Genomic DNA, 18,958 nt, shown 5'->3' on the forward strand with positions numbered 1-18,958 from the left:
AGACTTAAATTCTTCTGACTGAAGAGGGAGACATAATTCATTCTATATATAGCATCTCCAAACTGAGTTAAGCTTGAGTGTTCAGACATTTCAAAAAACAGCTGCTGTAAGAATCAAAGATAATGACAAGAGATAGCAATACAAATAAATGTAAGACAGCAATGTGAAGTTTAATAATTGATTTAATAAAACCCACAATAAAGCAACACACTTCTGCTTTTTTCTTCAATTAAACAAATGTGTAGTAAATTATTAAAAAACTCCAAATACAATACATGTCTACTGTACTTCAACTTCTAATTACATCAATTGTAAACCCCAATTTAATTAAAACCTATTTGAGTATTAGTATGTGCAAAATACCTGTTGTTTGTTTGTGGTATTTTTTTCCAGTAAGTTTGTAAGGACAGGATGCACATTTTTCATGAACTGTGATATGACTTAATTAATGATAGTGTTTGTATTGAAGCATTAACTTCCCAAGTACAGTGCTACTTTGCCTCTGAGCTGTATGTGCTCCCATGCTGTACTGAAGTGTTCCCACTTCTTACCAGAACAGACATAAACATAATCCAGTGTTATGTGTACTTTGTCCAAATTAATACTGTACTGTCAGTTTTCACCAATAAAAACTCATCATGTGACCCCTACCTCAAAAAAGGGGAGAAAAGAAGCCAAGATTGTTACAACCAATTGCAGGTATAAACGAGCCTGATGAATATGTGAAACCCTAGCAAGTTTCAAAACAGGCAATAGCTTAAGTATTCACAGCTGAGTATCACAATATCCATTATTGGGCAAAAATTTTCCTTTCTGATCCACATAGAGAACTACTTTTGATGTCAGTGGAAGTTCTGCATAAAGATCAAAGTACAGAATAAGCAAAAAATATTTGAAGCCAAGTTCTTCCCATCTTCTGAACTCTGCAGGTCATATTCTTGTTGCGCTTAGCTTCTTCAATGGAAATTACTTCAGAAGCAGGTGTAAATTGGAGCTTGATAATAGCTCAGTGTCAGGTTTTATCATCCCATGTACATTCAAAGTACAGGGATTCCACCATGAGACTAAGCAATTCAGTTTTGTGAACTTCAAGGTGTCCGGATGAATAAATAGTCTTTTCAAATTGCCTCATCTCTCTATGAATAAGAAAAGGCCTTTCTACCTCTGTAGGTCATTATATTATTGTCGAAAACAATATTATGATATTGTTGTCCAGCACCATTAGGTTACTGAGCTTGCTTGGATTTTGCTTTATTCATAAAGCCAAGTAGTGGGGACTGCTATTGCAGAGGCATTCCTGTCGGGATACTGCCATCCTGTGCTCAAAGCAAAGATGAAAAAAGGTCAGAGATCTGTGACTGAGGGAATAGTACATATCTAAAACTCTTTCCTGTTAGATGCATGTATTTTACATGTCTGTAGATTGTGTTTGGGAGTATCTCCACATCAAGCATAGTTTCTATCATTTGACTTTTCTTTTAAAACAAAACAATCATGGAAAAATGATCAATTACAGGACATTTATTAATTATAATTAGAATGCGTGCTAATCAACTGGCCTTTTAATGTGAATCAAATGTTGACATTCAAGATATTATTAATAATAAATTCATCTTGCAAGTCAAAACTTTGTAAAATAAATAACCTGTTTCTAATGTATAAACCCTATTCTAAAATACATTAAAGATAACTGATCACTTAAAACACTTTGGGTCCAGTGTCAGGTCTCCAGTTAAATACCAGAAGTCTGGGCAAGGATCTTCCTGTCTGGATCTCTGAGTGCCCAGATTAAAGCTAACTTTCTGGTCTGGGTATAGTGAATTCTGTATTTTGCAGTGTCTCCAAAGAGACAGTTTCCAAAAGAATTCAACTAGTACTGTATGCATTATGGTTTAAGATACTGTATGAAAATTACTATTGCAAAAATACTGTATAATGAATTCAGGGATCATGATATATTATGGAACCCTGGCATGATCAACATTAGAGACTTTAATTGAAATACTGAATACTTGATGCTCCATTTGGAGTGCAGGTACTTTGTGGTACATATTATTGAAGGACAATATGGACTGTAATTTGTGAGGTATCTGCAGAGCCACGTTGCAGTTTGTAAACAATAATCTGAAAACAGCTTTGTCTCAAAATCATAATAAATTGGATAAACCAGTACAAGGGATAGAGTGAAATGCATGTTCTGTAGGGCAACCACTGCACTTTTTGCAGCACCAGTTCTCCCTGCTGCATGTTACATGGTACAAATCCACATATTAATGATTTCTATTTGATCATTTTAATTTTGCATTTATTGCTCTCAGTCTTTGACTACAAGATAAAGAATAAGGCAGCAGTTCCCAAAACATATGAAATTAGGCACTGGAACTCTGACAACTTGCGCAGGTTTTGCTCGTTTCCTGTTTGTAACTCTGAAGCTGGACAGAGCACTTGTACATTCCAAATGTGTTCAGCAGCAGGTGTCGGGCCTTGGACTGAACTTCCTCCCATTTAGATGAACTACCAGGAACTGGAATGTCAAGAAAATAATTAATAGAATTCAATCCTCAAGAAACCTGGACAATCCAGCTCTTCTCAAATTTATCACAGTGTTACCAACTAGAATAATTGTTTTTCACACTCATTAATTTAATATTGTTCTGTGGTCACTATGTACTCTCTATATATTATTTTACACCTTTTAGGTCTGTGTCCTTTAACTAGAATCACCTCTTGCTAAAAGTGTGTGTTTGACACCACCCCCCACCCCATCCAAAAAATTGAGCTTTCTTACTAAGAATTAATATTCATGGTACCATTAGATATCTAAATCAGCACGTTTTGGCAAAACATATTTATTATTCATATGTCAGATTGTTCCGCATTAGAACTTCACCCTGTCTTTCCCTGGACAAAATAAGGGAATTTCTGAGAGAAATTTTTTTTTCTTCCCCCCCAAGCCACCCCCCAAGAATCTGTATTGAATGTTTCAACACAAATATATTTTCTTTGCACAGTTTTCATTTACAGTGTGTCCTTCTGGGCCAATGCATTCTATACCTTGCTGTACAAAACCATAATTAGTAGATTTTTTTTTCCCCCCAGAATGGTATTTCCCGGTTCAACTTAAATAACAATATGAAGAGAAGCTGGGGGGGGGGGCGGGGACGGGACGGGACGGTTCTACACTTAGATTTGATTTAGAATTATGCTATACAGCAGCTTACCTAGTTGCAAGTGGACTATGGCAGTTGTTTTTCCTGCAGTGAGAGACCAAACATTTAAATCTTCTATAGAATAAACATCTTCAATTTTCATCAAGTCTTCCTTAATGCGATCCACATTTAAATGCCTTGGAACTCCTGCAATACCAAACATGAGATAAAATTAATTCTGTCTTCTGCAAACTCTCAGTGGCCTTTAAAATGTCATGACAGATCTCCGTGTCAAAAGAGTTTATAATTTGTGCTGTTGGAAGTCATTAGTAACTTCCAAGTTATCAATAGAGAAGAATATGCAAATTGGCATATTAAGTCCAATATGGGTACAGAAGTTGTACAGGAATTGCAGTGTTGTCTCAAACGTCGTTTGTCCTGTCCAGAATCTGCTCTCTGGCAGTAGCCAGCATTAGATCGTTTAGAGCAATGTACTTCTGTAGACAACTTTACTGCCGCTTCTAACACCTAGTAACTGCTTAGACCAGACTCTTAAGGTCAGAATCTAAAAAAACAATAATGCTAGGGCCTGTATCCTGCTGTCTCCTGAAACTTCTCTCTTCAGGTAACTGGTATCATTTTCAAGTGCTCATAGTAATCCATCTACAGGGGTTAACACATGACTTTGTCTTATAGCACGACGTCTTTGCAAATCAATGATTGCACTGATAAAGTCCTTCTGGACGTAGTATTTTCAGCAGCTACAGCACCTCTAATGCTTCCCTACTCCACCCTTTAGCTGTACAAAGGGCAGAATCAAAATTTTAGATGATCAACATGGGTCAAAAACTAGTACAAAAATACTGAATAAACTCTGTTTCTGAACAGTTTTGTTTCGATCATAGCTTTTTACTGCTTATCTTCCAGTTTTATGGAGTTTGATTATACGTACTATGAAGAGTTCAGCCACTTGCTTCTCAAATTTCTTCAGAATTTTTGGATGACTTCTCTCTGAACCCGATGCCTTACTGTCTTTTAAAATTATGTTCGTTCCAGTACCATCTCTTTTGAAAGGTCAGTGTTTAGGATTGTCTCATATTAAACAAAATTTTCCTTCTAGTGAAGACCATAAAAAATTATTTAGCTCATAAATAACTAGCTAACTGCGAGGTGTTATTTCTACAGCCGCCTTCTCCCCAGGAAACATGGACTCAAATTTTGATATCTCACATCATGCTATTGATAGGCTTCCATGCTGCCTTATAAATCTGTATTAAAAGCTAGAATCTCATTGCTTTTATTAGATAATAATTTAAGTTTTTAATTTAGCATTCCTAGTATAATGATGAAACTTAAGTTAAAATTAATACTGAAAGCTGATACAACTCCAAGGACATAAAGCCCACCTATCATCACTTTTAATAACATCATTAATTTGGAGATTCTTATGACAACTAGAATACCTCTGCAAAGAGCTACAAGTCAAAATATCTGGAATCTGATACAGCACTAGTTTCTCATCTGTTTTCTTCAGCTAAATCTTAGCTATTGCATTGGAGCTAATTGAGGTTTCTTAAGCAAATATCACCATTTTTGCCTTCTCAGTGGACTTCCATTTTGTTGTTTGGGGGGGGAGTTTGTTGGGGTTTTTTTCCCCTAAATGACAGCAAAAGCACCTGACATTGAAGATTTTGAGGTCCTTGATTTAACCTCATAACATAATAAAAGTAAAGTCAGTAATAGCTCACATGAGACACCTAGGAAGGTGCAGTTAAAACCTAGGATTTTTCTCCCATCCCCAACATCTTCACTTTCATAAGGTAAAAGTACTAAATCAAGCAGTAATAGTTGGCATGTTAGCTATGATAATGCAAAGAATGTTGCTGGCATCTTTCCCTCTAAGTCACCACATGAGATAAGATTCTTGAGCTTGTGTTCAGCTTTTTCTTTCCTTTTTTTTTCTTCTTCCTTTTTACACCACTCTTCGCTTGTACATTCCCCTACGGTAACAGTAGAAGCACACAAGTAATACAACAGCACTTGTGGAAAAGGGGAAGACAGTACAGGCGTGAACTACCTGTCCAGCCATTTGGCCTAAGCTTGCTTCCTCCTTTTACATGTGTTCACATTCACTTTTAACTTTACAAGTAATTAAAGTGTAGAGCTGAGTGTGGGCAAATGTTCACTCAGTTTAGCTGATAGGCACTGCAGATGCACAAGAAAGTTCTGTACATTTCACTTTACCATCTCCTGATGGGAAAGGGTGAGCAGAGCTAGGACTTGTGTCATTCTGGCAGAGGTCAAAGACACCTAAAGACTGCTGCAACTTAGATGAGCCATCAAGAACCAACAGACTAAAGCAGCAGCAGGATAAACAAGTCTCCAGACACAATTCACATTGTTAGAGATGGTGATCGTGATGTCAAAAAAAGTGCCAATGCTCACTGGTATTTGACATGTAAAGTACTGCAGACTGTGCACAGATCTTACCTTCCAGAATAATAACTCCTGTGTCACACAGAATTCGAACTGTTGTCAAAACCACCAGTATGGAGAATACGTATGTACATATAGGATCAGCAATCTTGTATTCTGGCTGCAAGGGAAGTTCCAAAATGTTAAAGAATGTATGAAAATAAGCTCACTTAGAAAATGCGGTTACTTCCAGCTACAACTTTCATGAATATTTCTTTTTGTTTGAATAGTTACAAAATACATAATAGAGATAGCCTTTGCTTATTTTGCATGAATGTATGAAGCTTATAATAGAATATCACAAAGTATTTTTTTTAATAACTTAAAAAAACAAGTCCCTTTTTAATTTAATCACTGGAGTTGAAATTAAAAAAATTCCACCCTGCCTCAAAGACTAGCCATTCCTTACCTTAAAGCGTATGATATATGCAGCTACGAGCACACCAATACTTTGTACCAGGTCCCCAAGGGCATGTACAAATGCTGCTCTCACGGCAAGGCTGCTGTGTCCATGGCTACTGCTGTGGGCTGTGTTAGGAGAGTTCGACTGAGGTACGTGAGAGTGAGGGTGGGAATGGGAGTGGGAGTGAAGGTGGCCAGATTGATTCAGCAAAAAACCCATTCTGAAAATGAAAGAAGAAAAACACTCCAAGAAACAGGCTTTAAGTTTTGGTGGGTGGGGTTTTTTCGTTGCTTTTTTTCTTTCGTTTTAAACCAAGTAATTGAAAAAGTAATACTCAGTATCATTTCTTGTCTTAGTTATGAAAATTAAGAGGTCCAGCAAAATTACATCCCATCAGAAGGTTACAGGGCATGAATGAATTACCAGCTTATTCAGAAATACATTTATAAGTGTTAATGGAGAGAAAGGAAGATCTTACATTAAGTTAACTGCAACACCAACCGCTGCTGTAATCAGCATGATATCGCCATTTATTTCATAGTCCATATGGATAGTTCTTTGAACAGCTTCATACAAGAGGAATGCCATAAGGATATAGACCAGCAATACACTGATGATGGCTGACAATACTTCTGCAAACAGAAAGGAAACAACATTACAAAAGTGAGTCTCAGATCTATTTCTATTTCCAAATTAGAATGTGGACAGAGCCTTAATTATTTTAAGTATATAATGTGTGTTATAACCCTTATGCACAACTAACAAGTTGTGCAGTAAATAAAACTCATAAAATAGGATTAACAAATGGAGTCTGTTCTAATCAATTCCTTCACACTTCCCTGTCAGTATATCCCTCAAATTATGTTTTCTCTGAAAATTTCTGCACGGGCGATGACTGTGACTTCTTCAGGCATCCCAGAACTTTTGCCTGACAAGTCACAAACAAAGGCCCTGTTCACAGGAGAGGAAGATAGGTGTTCTCAAACATCACCAGCCCACCTACAAATAAGAGAAAACTTGATTTCAAGTGTCCACAGTATTAAGCTGGATTTAGATAGGACTTTTGTATATCCCTTTGTATTTAGGATGGAGAAAAAATTATAAAAATATTAAGAAACTGAACAGTACAAACTTGTCAGACATATTACTCCTAAGCTTCTTGACATATATGTACCTACATGTTATTCATTGCAGATTTCAGCTATGAAGGATTGCTTAATATAAGTTCCTGTATTGCTGTAATACGCTGTTTTAGCATTAGCTAATGTTTACCAAATACTCATATTTCACAAAAGTAAGAATGTTACGACTAACATTTTGGTGTAGGAATTTTATCTGACCAGCTGGGACTTTCAAAAGGGCACATACATCAAAATAAAGAGAAAATTAGAAAGTTAATAAAAACTAAGTATTTAATTGTCCTGCACCTTCCACTGCCATTTACATCTGTGGAAATTGGTTACAGCTCTCTATAAGGTTCCTGCTGTTCTGATGTGAGGTAAATAGGCCTGAATATTTTACAGGTCAGGACCTTAGTGCTGTCTGCCTCAGTACACAAGTCATGAAATCGGGCTAGTAATAGCATACATAAACCTGAGGAGGATGAGTCCACACTACAGTTTTAAGGTCCTACTATAAAGAATATAGGTACTTCCAAATGGGTCACTAGATTCCTTTTGACATAAACATACTTTTACCCTCTAGATTAATATTGTGAAAATGATTGCCCTATTGCAGCTGAAACTTAAAAAAAAAAAGGGGGGGGGGGCAAGATACTTGACAGAGAAAACACTAGCCCAGTTAAAAGACTGTCTCAGTTATAAACAAGTTAATACAGGGCTTTACAAAAAGCACTGGGAAAACCTTAATGCTAGCTCCATTGTATTGCATGTAAATCTGCAGCCATGCCTGAGTAACCAGTAATCATTATTCATAATGCTCTGGACTGTCACTTGCCAGATGGACCCCTGGGATCTTAGCCTTCTTGTGTGAATTCAAAGATCAGAGTTGGAATTAGTTTACTTGGAATTGTAATGGTTGTTCTTCCCCCTTGTTCCACACGTTGCCCTGATTTATTCCCCAGTAAGGGCAAAATTCCACTCTTGGCTCTACCATAGCTCTAAGAATACTGATCTGACAATGGCCTTGCTTTTCCCTCTGATTTGAATCTGTCAGCATGTAGTATAACTTTGGTTACTGCAGAAGGTGTAATTTCTAACACAGAACTGCCTTAATTTTATTTATTGAATATTACAGTAAAAAGCATGCAGCTATATAAGCATTTTAATATCACTAAAATCACTTGATCCATACACTGAATTTTTAACATCATTATGGGAGAAGAAACTCACACCAACGCATTCAGCTGCTCAGTAGCGTGTCAGTGCCTGAACAAGTACCAGCATTACCAGGCAGTAACAAGGCTCTGAAAGGCAACTGTCACAATCTCAGATGATTGCAGAGCAACATGAAAATCCTGGAAATATCCATGCAAGTGGTAGCGTTCTTTACAAAGCAGGCAGATTATTCAGGGCAAGAGCCTTTAAAAAACCCAGTACATTGCTTAGAAGATTTTCCAGAATGCTTTTTAAAAAATTTGTGAAGCCATAGCACATTAGCATTTACCAAAGAAATAACATATTTTGGTTTTACAATCTAAAAATGTATTTTCTGCAACGGAAACTAGCATTTTCCTTGCAGTTTCTTTCAGAGTCATTGTCATGTCAGAATTGTAGATTTGTGCTGAGATCTTTCACTTCCTGTGAAATGAACTGTGTACTGTCTCAGTGGACTGACTGATTCTGTCATTACTAACATTGTCTCCGCAGCAATGGAAAAATGCCAAGTTCCATATCTATGCTTAAATCTGCTCAGCGTCTTGCTGAGAAGGAGGTATCTCCACTTGGTGGTGAAACAGAACTATTTTTGGCTTCAAGAATATAATCCTTCTTAGACATGACTGCAATCTCCATTATTTTGTCTTCACTTTTCTAACCGATTCCTGAATCTGTCAGCTTTCTTTTCACCACTGAAAATGGAATAAAACTGAAGATGGAGCACACATATTATGTATTCAAAGAGAATTCAAATAAATGAAAACTAGTGCTAATTTCCTTCTGGAATTTGACTAGACAACTAATGGGTCTGTTGTCTTTACAATGCAGCGTTTATGGGAATGAGTTTGAAAAGTCATCGTTCTGCCAACAAAAGTTGCAATGAGCACCAGAAACATTGTTCATTAGAATGTTTTCATGCTTATATTATCTCAAAACTTAATGAAAAGCAGGTCAGTGATGAGACAGTTCTTGCGTGTATTCCCAGTTTTAAACAAATGCTCCCCATTTTTTCTGTGACAGATGCTCAATCTGTACCCTATCTTTAACATTCTGTCATGTTTTAACATCTCTCTCATGAAATTCAAGCTATTGTTGAGCTTATATTATTTGCTGACAAGCTTCTTGCATATAGGTTATTTGGAAAAACATGTTACAGTGAGGATATACCCTAGAAGCAGCTTTGTTCCATTGCCAACATTCACTGATGTGTGAAACTGGGCCCTTGGGCCACAGCATCCAGACTGGGTGCCTAAAATCAGGCAAATAAATTTCACAAATGTGACTTTAGAAAATCTGTGTATAGTAATTTTGAACCATCCCATCTTCTGTACTTGCAGAGCCTAGGTCAAGGTTTGGGGGTCTCTTGCAGGGCCTTTACCTGCTTCCCCTTCCTCACTGCAGCCACAGAAAACTCTTCCCCCCACCCCCAGGCTCTAGTCCTCCTACTGAGAAAGCTGCACTGCTGCTACTCATGCAGAATGGTTGACGTAGAAAGGAACCTCTGGAAACTGTGTAGTCCAGCTCAAAGCAAGGTTAACTATAGCAGGTTGCTCAAGGCTCTGTCCAGTTGGGCTTTGAGTATTTCCAACTGCGCAACCCATTCTAGTGTTTGACTACCTACTGGCACTGGGCAGCAGAAAAGAAGGAGTAATTGTTGCAGAACTGAGAAGCTGCTCCCTGTAGCTTCTCCCAGGGAGAAGATGGTGCCCAGGGAGAAGATGGTGGGTGATACAGACTAATTCTATGGGCCAGATCTGACCCATGGGCCACCACTTGATCAGTCTGGGCAGTATTTTCATTTGCAGTAAATGCAAAAAAAAAAAAAAAAAAAAAGTGAGGTGGCAGGAATCCTCAGGGATTTGTGCTTGCAAAGTGCTATGAAGTCCTCAAATTAATTGAAAAGTCAGTGAAAAATTACAGAACTGAGTAAGATTTTAATGGTTAAGTAAGTTTCTTCTATTTTTCTTAAGATTAACTCCTCTTTTAAGCTAGGCCATGGCATGTTCAATATATATACTATTTGGTTTTAGAAAAGTTACAAAGACACATAAAGTACTCAAATGATTTTTAAATAGGGTTAAAATATGTATAAATGCTAGCAAACATCCTTCTGGGGAGCATGAGCAAATGCGAGGGGCATATCTGCAAGGTCAGGTTTCAGTATGAGGGGAGCTCCTATCGCAAAATTAAAACTTCTTGAAAGAAAAGTTTGTAATGGGAAATGCTGGCATTGTTAATGCTTTCTTGCTAAAGCCCCAAAGGTCTTTGCTAGTGTACAGAGTTATGCATTCATGCATTAGTGACTAACCGATGACAAATGACTAGAAGTGATGGAGTTGTTGAATTCTACTGCTGTTCTAGCAGCCAAAATAAGAATTGCAAATAATGACTACACAAGACTTTGAAATTCCTTGAAAAAGATACACTATAGAATGTATAGAGCAGAGGTAGCAAACTCTGACACTAGAAATTATATATTTCATGAAGAGTAAATGTTGAAGCTTTTGGTAAAATGTCTACAAGACCTGAAGCTGTACATTATGAATTACTATATCCAGTTAGCAACCACATGAAGACACCCTTTATCATCATTATGTTTCCAAATATGAAGTAATGAATCCTGAAAATACCCTTTCAAGGTTTAATACATAATTCTATTTCTTTTTACAGACACCTAAAATGAGCAGAGGTCAAGTAACTTACTGTATTGCAAACCATGGGACATTTTGACCTCTGCTTTGTGTGGTTTGGGGAGTGCAAGAGGAATACTGATTTATGTGGCTTCTGGCAGGGCAGAGCTCTCTGATAATATGCTCTACAGAAATTTTTAGTTCTGGATTAAGATGTCATTTTTCACATTGAATAGGACCTTTTTCCAGTGTCATAATTCTGCTGAAGTCAATGGGACTTCATAAATCCTAGGCACTGGCAATAATCTGTTGTGAACAATAACTGACTGACATGTACAGCTCCTGCACCAACAAGCTCCTCAGTGTGTCACACAAGCAGTAACAGTGGTACAGCAGTGAGTGACCAAAGAATGTGCCCCTCTTCTGCTCAACAGCCTCAATTCCAAAGCACAAAGGTGCACAGGGGCCTGGCCTAATGCAACAGCCCAGTAACTATGGATGGGCTGTGAAACACAGCTGCATATCCACCCTTGTTCTTGCTGGGGACAGCTTCCCTCCTCTGAACCCTTTTTAAACTTCTTAGGCCATCGGTCATATGTAGGAAGTCATATTTACAATGTCATCATGCATCCAGTTCCCTAACCTTCTTCTTTAAGATGGAAGATGGATCAAGCATTCAGAATTTAACTCTGAATCTGCTAAGTCCTAGTTCCACGGAGATGGAGAGACTCATCCTGCTCCCAGTGAGTAAAATGCTGCCATCAAACTTCACTTTTGGCTGAGGTTTAACATTTAAAAATTTATTTTTTTATTATCTATTCCCTTGTGGCAATACAACCTATGTAGTGGATCCACAATGGCCAGTGAAAAGGACATTAGAGTCAGGGTGTTAACCATAAAGCAACTTTTAGGTTTGTTGCTACTTTCTTTCTAGTTACCTATTCTTCTAGAATTAGGTGACCTTTACAATTGTTGCTTAAAATACTCTGTTAATAGCAAAAGCTGGTATCTACATACCTAAACGATGAAATCCAAAAGTGAACCTCTTTGTGGGAGATTTTGCAGACAGCCAGAGAGCAAGCAGGGTCAAAATAATACCGCTAAGGTCAGTTAACATATGAAGTGCATCTGTCATAATTGCTAGACTGTTAGCAACATATCCACCTGAAAACAAAGTTGGAAAAGTCAGGACACATTACATTAATGATTCTAGATAATATCCTCTTGGCATAGCTTACAGTTTGGGGGGGGAGGGGGGTGGGTTTTTTTTCCAGAACAGAGCATTAAGTGCATGAGAGCCTTTCTTACAATCACTAAATGGGGTTTTCTGCCATTACAATCAAAATGCCGTGCTATAATTTAAAGCTACCATAGTTACAAGTGCAGTGAAATGTTCTATTAAGAGTAACATAGAAAGTATTCACTCCTGTTATTCTCACAGAGACTACTTGCATCATAACATTTGCAAGATCAGGCCCCAAATACTTTTGTATCTTTTCTCTATATATTATTGCATATGTGCTTAATCAGCTGATTCTTTTATTAAGCTATGTCTGTTAAATATTTTGACATTATGGAACAGGGACAGAAATCCAATTACTCAATGGCAAGGAAATTTACCCTGCCCCCTTTTTATTCTCATTACATTATCTTTTAACCTTCATTATTCCCTGTCCTGGCAAGGGTGTGTAAGTTCTGCCAATATATATTGCAGACAATGACTTTCACTTGCACAGCGTTTTCCTTTGTTATTTATTACCATAATTTTTTCTCATAATTATGAGCTGCATTGAGATAAATAACCTCAGATCAAAGGTTAATATCTCTGTTCCAATTCAATTGCTAATACTACTATGGGATGGGTGAGATTTAAACAACGCGCCTGTCTCTTAAACATCCCTTATCCAAAGGGGAATCAAGGACAGGCTGGTTGTCTTCCATATGCATGAAGGTAAGCCTGTTTTCTCAGAAAGATCACATCTTTAGCGTCAGCTCAGCTGTGATTTAGTTTCTCTTTTTACCTTGAGATTGTCATTCAGCCTGTAAATTCTACTGAGCACAAGCATGCAGCTGGCGTGCCATTTGGCAGGTTTGAGGCTCCAACTAACATTCTGAGTAAAGGTATCTTCATATACAATTAAAACTGTCTTAGTGAAGAGGCTGACCATGAGGTAATAGCAACAGGAAATTCACAACTGGCTGATTGCTTTCAAGACTAGTTATAAAACATGTGTGGGTGGGTGGCTGTGGGTGTTTGTATGTGTACACACCTGCAGACAGCGTGGCTGATACTCTAGTATTGCTTGTACTGTGGGTAACTACCAAATACACCACATTTGAACCAGTTCCTTTCCTCCATCCCCCTTTCTTCAGTTGTTCCAAAGTTTCCAAGTCACATTCTTCTGAGGCTGCAGTTTTCCAAAGGCCATCACAGCTCAAAAATAATGAGTTTTTAAGATTTAGCAATTCAGCAGCTTTTCAAGTAAAATGCGTTATGCCTTTCCTTTCTGAATTAATTTGTGTTCTCACATGATTTTAAAAAATATGACTTAGAAATGTGCAATTCAGCCTCTTTTATAGTCAACGTAGAAGAAACAGTAATTTATTTCTAAGGACGTTTAATTTAGTAGTTTACATGTATGATCATTTAAAGTATCTGTGTTAATTCACATGTATTAATTTTGAGAATCACTTCAGTGCAAGATGAGGCAATTCTATTTCAGCTAGCCTCTCACTTGAAGATTTTAAAAATAAAATGATAAAGAAGGAATTCAGGTACTGAAGCTAATCATAATGCAGCATGTGGATTAAGAAAACATAATTGAGATTTATGAAATTCTGAAATCAAAGGCGCTCTGTTTCCAAACGTATCAGTTCATTGCTTGGTTAAAGGTACTGCCTAAGGGCTGTTTAAACATGACTGGCAACTTGGAAAAAAAAGACATCTATAACCTTTACAAATAGACAGCTTGATGGCTCACCACTGTTTTCAGTGACCCGTGAAGGACAGCAGTCCTCCTCGTGGACGATCAATTAGAAATCTCTAAACATAGCTGAAAACATCAAAATCCTGTCAGAAAAGCTAACTAGGACTTGCAATATGTTTTTCATTTTTTGATGCTAAATGGTTCCCACAAAGTGTAAGTTGCTACCTGACTTTTACAATGACTGTTCATCAAATTAAGTAACAAACACTGAGGTGGGCTGGGGTAATGAGCTTGGCTATACTTTGGAAAAAATAGGCCAATCAAGATTTCATAAAAAAGGTGCTGAAACAAGATTTCCTTCATCTTGACATCGGTAACAGACCGCAGAAAGATTTTTACTGAACAAATCAATTGTCTGATTGCCTTTTTTTCAGAAACTCAAATCTGTCAAAGATCATAAAAAGAAGTCAGTTAAAATGTCCTATGTGATCAAACAAAGTTTCCCAAATACCTGAGCTACAGATTAATTCAAAGAGTTCCAAAATTTAAAACCAACCAGACAGAACACAGGGCTGGAGTTAAATAAATTAAACAGGTAGGGCACTGACTCAGGACTTGAGGGCTCCATCTTTAATTACTTGTTCTGCTGCTGATTACTTGCCCTATGACAAGCCATTCAGGTCAAGATCCACAAAAGTACAGACATACCCAAGTCCTCTATTTATTCTCTGTGGAGGCTGTATGCCTGAATATTTTATAGGTCTGGCCCTTAGTGCTGTCTGCCCAGATAATGAAATAGGGCTGGTAACAGCATACATAAACCCGAGGAGGATGAGCCCACACTACAGTACTAATGCTTTGCACAGACAAATCCGCAACCCTGAGCTGAGCCTGCAGAAGTCCTGGCTGTAAGGGAGAAACAACAGATGATGTGACAGTGATGAGGGAGTATTTTTACTCTCAACACCTATTATTTCTAGAGCTCTCCCTGCACTAGCTATGGAGAGGTCTACAATAGCATGGATCGGATCCAAAGCCCCTAACAGATACACTCTTAGTGACTTCAGCATCAAGCTGCCAACAGCTCAGACATATTATTCAGCAAGGGCCCCTTCAGACGAACTCAGTTCAGCATATATTAGAACTCTGATATGAATACAATCAAATAAAATCACTGTCATGTTAAAGGATGTCTATGTCTGAGATACAACACTATGTTGCTTATCAAATTTACCCCAGTTCATGCTGAACCAAAATCTCAGCCAGAGACAAAAAACGGAGCCAAGGGGCAGATGGAGGCATTCAACCAGATCCCTGCAACAGGTTTGATGTGAAGTGCCTTATCCATGATAAGCTGATGTATTGTAGCAGTGTTATTAATGACTAATCACACACTGAGAGATGCTGAAGGACAAAACCACTTTTTTCCATTAACCGGTGTTCCTGAAATAAGGCCACAAATAAAACTAGTGCAGATACAGTCAGTGTTCTGGTCTCTCTCTGAAAAACGGACCATTTCTCCTAGGGATTTTTTTTCTACATATGTGGGACAAAATGTATTATTTATACTCGGGCAATGATTTTGCTCCCTATCCATCTTGCAGAAGTTTCTGTCTTAAAGATATAATTCACAACTGTCCTAGGACAGGTGATCCAAGAGCATGAGCTCACTTCACACCAGCAAACATCAGATCTTCAGTCATTACTGACCAAATTTGCATAGGTGAGGAGGAGGATGTAGGTCCCATGTTACTATACCTGAGGCATCTCTGTTCTTCCAGAAAGTTTTTGTGACTTGATTTCTCCTTTTTTTTTTTCTTCCTGGTGAATTACAGCCAATAATTTGTCTGATTAGCTCTGATTTAGACTTGTGTGTTAAAATGAAAGCAATTTAAAAGCCATTAATTGTTATAGTTGCTAGAGACCTGGCTCAACATGCACATCAATGTACTGGCACTGTGTAATGCACTCCACTACTTCAGGGGAAAGCGGATGAGAGACTTTAAGCGTTCTTCAGGATGCTGAGTAGCACCAAGCAGACACTTGCACTGAATGGCATGGATGTACCCAGAAGACAGATGGTAACAGGACACTTATACTGATAAATGAACAGAGATTAAAAGATAAATACTATCCTTTGTAAAAATGATTAGATAATGGCAAAGGTATAATGTTTAATAGCTCACCTGCGCATCCAAGGGACCTTCAAATTTAATTTTATTTCAAGCCTATGCTGCTATAGCCTATTAAATAAAGCACAGTCCTTTTGTGGACTGCTGTATAATGCACAGGTGCTCTTCAACCTGAATAGCAAATGACAGCATGCCTTTATGAGGGAGCAATAAAAGCTGAACTTGAGCACCAGATTCGTTCTTCTGACCAACAACAATCAGACACTTATATAGGAACAAATTCCCAGGTAAAAACCTTCTGCAAATACTAACAAACAAAAAAGATAAAGAATTTAATCAAACAAGTTAGTGTTCGTATGCACTGTAATGGGAAGTGTTACAATACCTATTATTTTAATTGACTTTGGTCATATGATTTATGTCTGGACAGAGCATATGCTAGTCCAGCGCACAGCAGGACATCAGGAAGTTGTCAAGGGAGTGGCTTCTTCACTGGCTTGTTACTGATAGCTCAGGATTTGTCTTTTCAGTTGTAAGTAACAGAGTATATTGCTGTACCTGGTGAATAAGGACGAATACCCGCCCAATATTAGTTTTGTTATTACGGTAAATGTCACACTTAGAAACTCTATTTCCCTCCTCTTCTCTTGTTGCAAACACAGCAAGATATTATGGCAGTAATTAAAAAATACCGAGGATGAAATTGTTCGTCTTTTATTTATGTCTGTAATAAAACGCAGCTTCTCCCTTGCTAAAAACACCTTACAAACTTACAAGAGGAACTTACAAGGAGAAATAAAAAGCCATTAGACATACCAAAAAAAAAAAAGCGTGTTTTATGCCATTTGGGGGGACTGATGAGGTTCAGGTAAGGGAAGTTGCAAGTTCCTCTTTCTTTTCTTGCGTGGAAAATACAGGTGGACTTTGCTCCTTCTCGCTCTCTGAACTTGCAGCTAATCTCCCCGACCTCTCTACGTGACAGATAGTTTCTCTTAGTAAGCGTTTAAAACCAAGGCCGGAGCAGCGTAACAGGCTGAGAGGCACGCGGGCCGGAGAGACGGCACAAGAAGCCCCCCACTCACCTATGAGCTCCCCCGTCATGAAGAGGAGGTAGAGGAGGGCAGCGAGCGTCAGCCGCTTCTTCACCTTCCTCTGCTTGGAGCGCTCCCGCCGGCTGCTGCAGCTGCTGCAGGGGTCCGGCCGGCCGGCCCGGGCGCTGCGCAGGGCGATGTCCCGGTCCAGCAGGGACTCGTCGTCGGAGGGCAGGCCCAGGGGCGTCCCGTTCACCGGCGTCTCCGGGGCCGCCTCCGAGGCGTCGTCCGACACCACCACGCGCAGCTTGTTAAACCGGGGGAAGTCCTCGTCCCCCACCTCGTCCGAGAAGTCAAAGGCACTGGAGTCGTTCAGGAACAAGGGGTCCTCGCTCCTCCGCAGCAGGGACTTGATGCTCGTCCAGAGGCCGGGCCCAGCCATAGCGGCGGTGCCCGGGGTGGGGGGGGTGGCCTCGCCGGCTCGCGGCCGATCCGCGGCGCGCGACCCCCGCTGGCGCAGCTCCCGGTCGCAGGCGGCGCCCGTCCGCTCGCCGTCCCGTCAGGGCATGTCCCCTACATCGCCCCGCCGGGCCCTGCGCAGGCCGGGCGGAACGCAACGCGAGGCTCTGCCGCGGAGCGCCCGACGCTGGCGGGCCGCCCCCCGCCGCCGCGCCCGGCGCCCGGCCCCCAGCTGCGAGGCGCCGCGGGCGCTGTCACCGCCGGAGCCCCGGGCCGCCCCGCGGAGCCCGCCTCCTCGCCGCGCTCGGCCGGCGCAGCCCCGGTCACGGCGCGGCCGGGCAGGCGGCGCCGGGCGCAGGGCCGCCTCCCTGCCGGCGCAGGGGGAGCGCCGCCGCCGCCGCCATGCGCGTCACCTCTATCGGCGCCGCGCTGCGGGCATCGCCGCGGGCGGCGACCGCGCCTCAGCCGAAATCCCTGCGCGCTCCCGCGCCCGGCGCTGCACCCGGGACGCCCCCGCGGAGGACGGCAGCGGTGGGCGCGGAGGGGCCGGGCCGGCAGACGGGAGCCGGCAGCCCCTGCGCGCCCGCGGACTGCCGCGGCCCCCGCCGGCACTGCGGCTGCGCCGCCCGCGCCGGAGGGCCGCAGGTTCGAGCCCCGCTCCCGCCGGCTCGCCGCGCCCTGCGCCGACGGCGGGGGCGGTGGGGCTGCGCGGCGCGGCGCCGGGCGCGGCCGCGGAGCTCGGAGGGCGGCGGGGGGTCGCCCGGTGCGGTGGCTGTTAGCAGCGGCCGGCCTTGCGGCTCCCGCGCTTCCTTCGCGGTAGCCCGACAGGCCGTTCCCGTTCCTCCGTGCGTTCGCGTTCGCGTTCGGTGGGTAAACGTCATGCGAGGTAGACTGCTAACCGTAAAAGCCGTAGAATCCACAGACGGTCTGTCGACAGACGAGCAACAGTTTTCATGTACGCTGGAAGCCTGAACCACATAGATCCGTGCTCCGGCTTCAAATTTTAAAAGCCACGAGTTTGCATCGTGTAGCCTTTTTTCTTTCTCTCCCTGGCAAAGGCACGGTTCTTCACACCGTTTCCAGGACCTCCCGTTAGGGCAGTGTCGCGTTGTAGGAAGTCACACGCGCCTTTCTGAACATTCCTTGAAGGGTGTAGGGAGAAACAAACCTCAGAGGCCCTGCTGTCATGTAATTCCTTTCATAACCATGCTCTAACTTAGAAGTCATTAGGTTTTCGCCTTTATTAATGCTCGAGTGGTTATTCCCCCTCCTCACTGGCCTGAGTACTAGCAATTTTATTCTAATTTCCAGCCTACACATATTCAGGGCCAGTTTGTACCCATGGCCAAATTTTCTTACTGTGTCAGTCAGTTCCCTAAGTCATAAACTTTTCTGGAAAAACACGCCTGCCTGAGG

At 40.9% G+C, this 18,958-nt stretch overlaps 1 protein-coding gene across 3 annotated transcripts; it reads right to left on the reverse strand.

Annotated features, from left to right (window-relative positions):
• Positions 1-149: 149 nt before the first annotated feature.
• On the reverse strand, positions 150-18,738 carry SLC30A4 (solute carrier family 30 member 4). 3 transcript variants are annotated; one of them, XM_009919277.2, is made up of 7 exons: positions 17,135-18,184; positions 12,011-12,157; positions 6,506-6,659; positions 6,034-6,247; positions 5,640-5,745; positions 3,222-3,356; positions 150-2,524 (listed from the first exon to the last, which is right to left on the reverse strand). In XM_009919277.2, the coding sequence occupies exons 1-7, from the start codon at positions 17,523-17,525 to the stop codon at positions 2,370-2,372; spliced, it is 1,302 nt and encodes a 433-aa protein (XP_009917579.2). In that variant the 5' UTR covers positions 17,526-18,184; the 3' UTR covers positions 150-2,369. The 3 variants fall into 3 exon arrangements, with proteins under 3 accessions (XP_009917579.2, XP_069654413.1, XP_069654414.1); XM_069798312.1 differs by lacking the exon at positions 12,011-12,157 and having other exon boundaries at positions 17,135-18,723; XM_069798313.1 differs by lacking the exons at positions 150-2,524; positions 3,222-3,356; positions 5,640-5,745; positions 6,034-6,247; positions 6,506-6,659 and adding an exon at positions 8,382-8,452 and having other exon boundaries at positions 17,135-18,738.
• Between the last annotated feature and the right edge of the window lie 220 nt (positions 18,739-18,958).

Source organism: Haliaeetus albicilla, chromosome 12 (assembly GCF_947461875.1).
Source record: "Haliaeetus albicilla chromosome 12, bHalAlb1.1, whole genome shotgun sequence".
Lineage (NCBI taxonomy): Eukaryota > Metazoa > Chordata > Aves > Accipitriformes > Accipitridae > Haliaeetus > Haliaeetus albicilla.